General features: G+C 42.6%; 1 protein-coding gene across 1 annotated transcript in view; it reads left to right on the forward strand.

Moving 5' to 3' along the window:
- The window catches only part of Mrpl42 (mitochondrial ribosomal protein L42), a 54556-nt gene that overhangs the window by 45102 nt on the left and 7549 nt on the right, over window positions 1-1905 (forward strand). The window contains exon 5 of the mRNA XM_023718013.1: window positions 567-733. Coding sequence (XP_023573781.1) covers window positions 567-733 — 167 coding nt within the window. The remainder of the gene's footprint in view (window positions 1-566; window positions 734-1905) is intronic.

Below are 1905 nucleotides of genomic sequence, written 5' to 3' on the forward strand. Positions count from 1 at the left end.
TCTTTTAGGGGGAAAGCTGTTCAAATTTGCCATAAAGCATTTTTTGATAGCATTTCTGTTGCCCAAAATGAAAGCCTAGAAAAATGTTTTGTTTCTATAGAGTATAAGAAATGTTATACTCGTTAGTTCTTTTTCTGTTTTTTGCCTTGCTGGGGCTCACTCCCAGGATCCATGCATATGCCAGGCAAGGACCCCACACTGGGCCTGGTGAAAGGGCTTTCATCCCATCTCACCTGAGTGATATGTAAGGCAGACTCTGAACTTTTATGCCGGGTAGTAGTACTGGCCCTGATGTACACTTTGGGAAATAGAAACGGAAATAACAACTCCTTTATTATTGGGGGGGGAATAATTTTGAGTAAGAATTTTATCATTGAAAAACCAAAAATTGATTGTGAGAAGAGAAGCATTTCTAACTCTTTCAAATCATACAGCTACACGAATTTCTCTGGTGACTTATCTCCCCTGGAGCGTTACTGAGTATGGTGCTTGTTTTACTGTCAACTCAGTCAAATCCTGGCTAACATTTTTATATTCTGATGTTGTTTGTTACTGGTTATTTGTAGCCTATGCCTCAACCAGATCCTGTCCATAATATTGAAGAAACACATGATCAAGTGCTGAAAACCAGATTAGAAGAAAATGAAAGTGAATTCCTTGAGCAAGGACCCATGATAGAACAACTTAGCAAAATGTTCTTCACAACGAAGCATCGTTGGTATCCTCGTGGGCAGTAAGTCGTACTTTCTGTCTTCAGTGCCCCCACACACACTTGAATGGCTGTATGGCATTCAGTACTTCTTTCCTTCCTGTATGTCGTGTACTGGCGCATGCTCAGAGGGTGTGTTACTGAAAGAAGTAAGGCTGCTGATGAGGCAGCTGGGCGTGGTAGTGCACGCCTGTGAGCCAGGCCTCAGACCGGAGGAGCGCAGCAAATCCAGGTCAGCCTGGCCTACACGGTGAGTTGAAGGGCAGCCTGAACTGCATAGCGAGAACCTTACTCAAAAACCAAAATGAAACAAAAGACTGAAGATGACATAAACGTGTAGCTCTCAACCTGCTAGATGTCAGATATGCCAAGTTTATGTCTCCTGAAGTTGAAGAATTAATTCTAAGGAATAGTGAAGATTAAGAGTAGGAAAATTTATTTTTTTTTCCACAATTTTATTGAGAAACAAATAGCAATGAGACAGTTTCAAATCAAATTGGTAGGACAGTTTCAATAATTAACACATTGCATACATTCTTCTTAGTGGTTAAGAGTAGGAAAATTAGGGCCGGCCAGATAGCTCAGCAGATTAAAACACTTGCTCAGGCAGATGCAGGGAATGGGGTTCGATCCCCCGTGTGCTGTGCCGGCTCTGCACCCGGGGTATGCTGAGACAGAGACTGAGACTGGGTGTGGTGACGCACACCTATAATACCAGCACTTGGAAGGCTGAATTCAGGAGGATCACTATGAGTCCAATCTGTGTAGTGAGACTTTGTAGACCCTGTACTAAAATACATAAAAAAGTAAAATAAAATAAAAGTAAGAGTAGGAAAATTATTGGGGAATAGGAGTATCTCTGACAGAGGAAGGGTCCCCAATGGGTTGCCAGTGGTTTCCCTTCTTTGCGAAAGCTTCGTAGGGCAAGTCAGGAGGTATGTATAACATGCGTCAAAACTCTAATCAGCCAATCAGATTATGAGCATAGCTGCTTGGCTAATACTGGCCTAGTAGTAACAGGGGAATACGGATGACATCATGAACTGTGGCTAGTACCTGTAGCTTTAGTGCTGTTAGCCCTGGTGGGAGAGGATGGCCCACGCCTGATGAGACAATGGTTTGTCAGGAAATCTCAGAAGGGCGGCACCAATAATCTCAAGTTTCCATTTATTTTAGGAAAGTATATGAATCTGGCC

The sequence above is a fragment of the Octodon degus genome, unplaced genomic scaffold, assembly GCF_000260255.1.
Source record: "Octodon degus isolate 3935 unplaced genomic scaffold, OctDeg1.0 scaffold00004, whole genome shotgun sequence".
NCBI lineage: Eukaryota > Metazoa > Chordata > Mammalia > Rodentia > Octodontidae > Octodon > Octodon degus.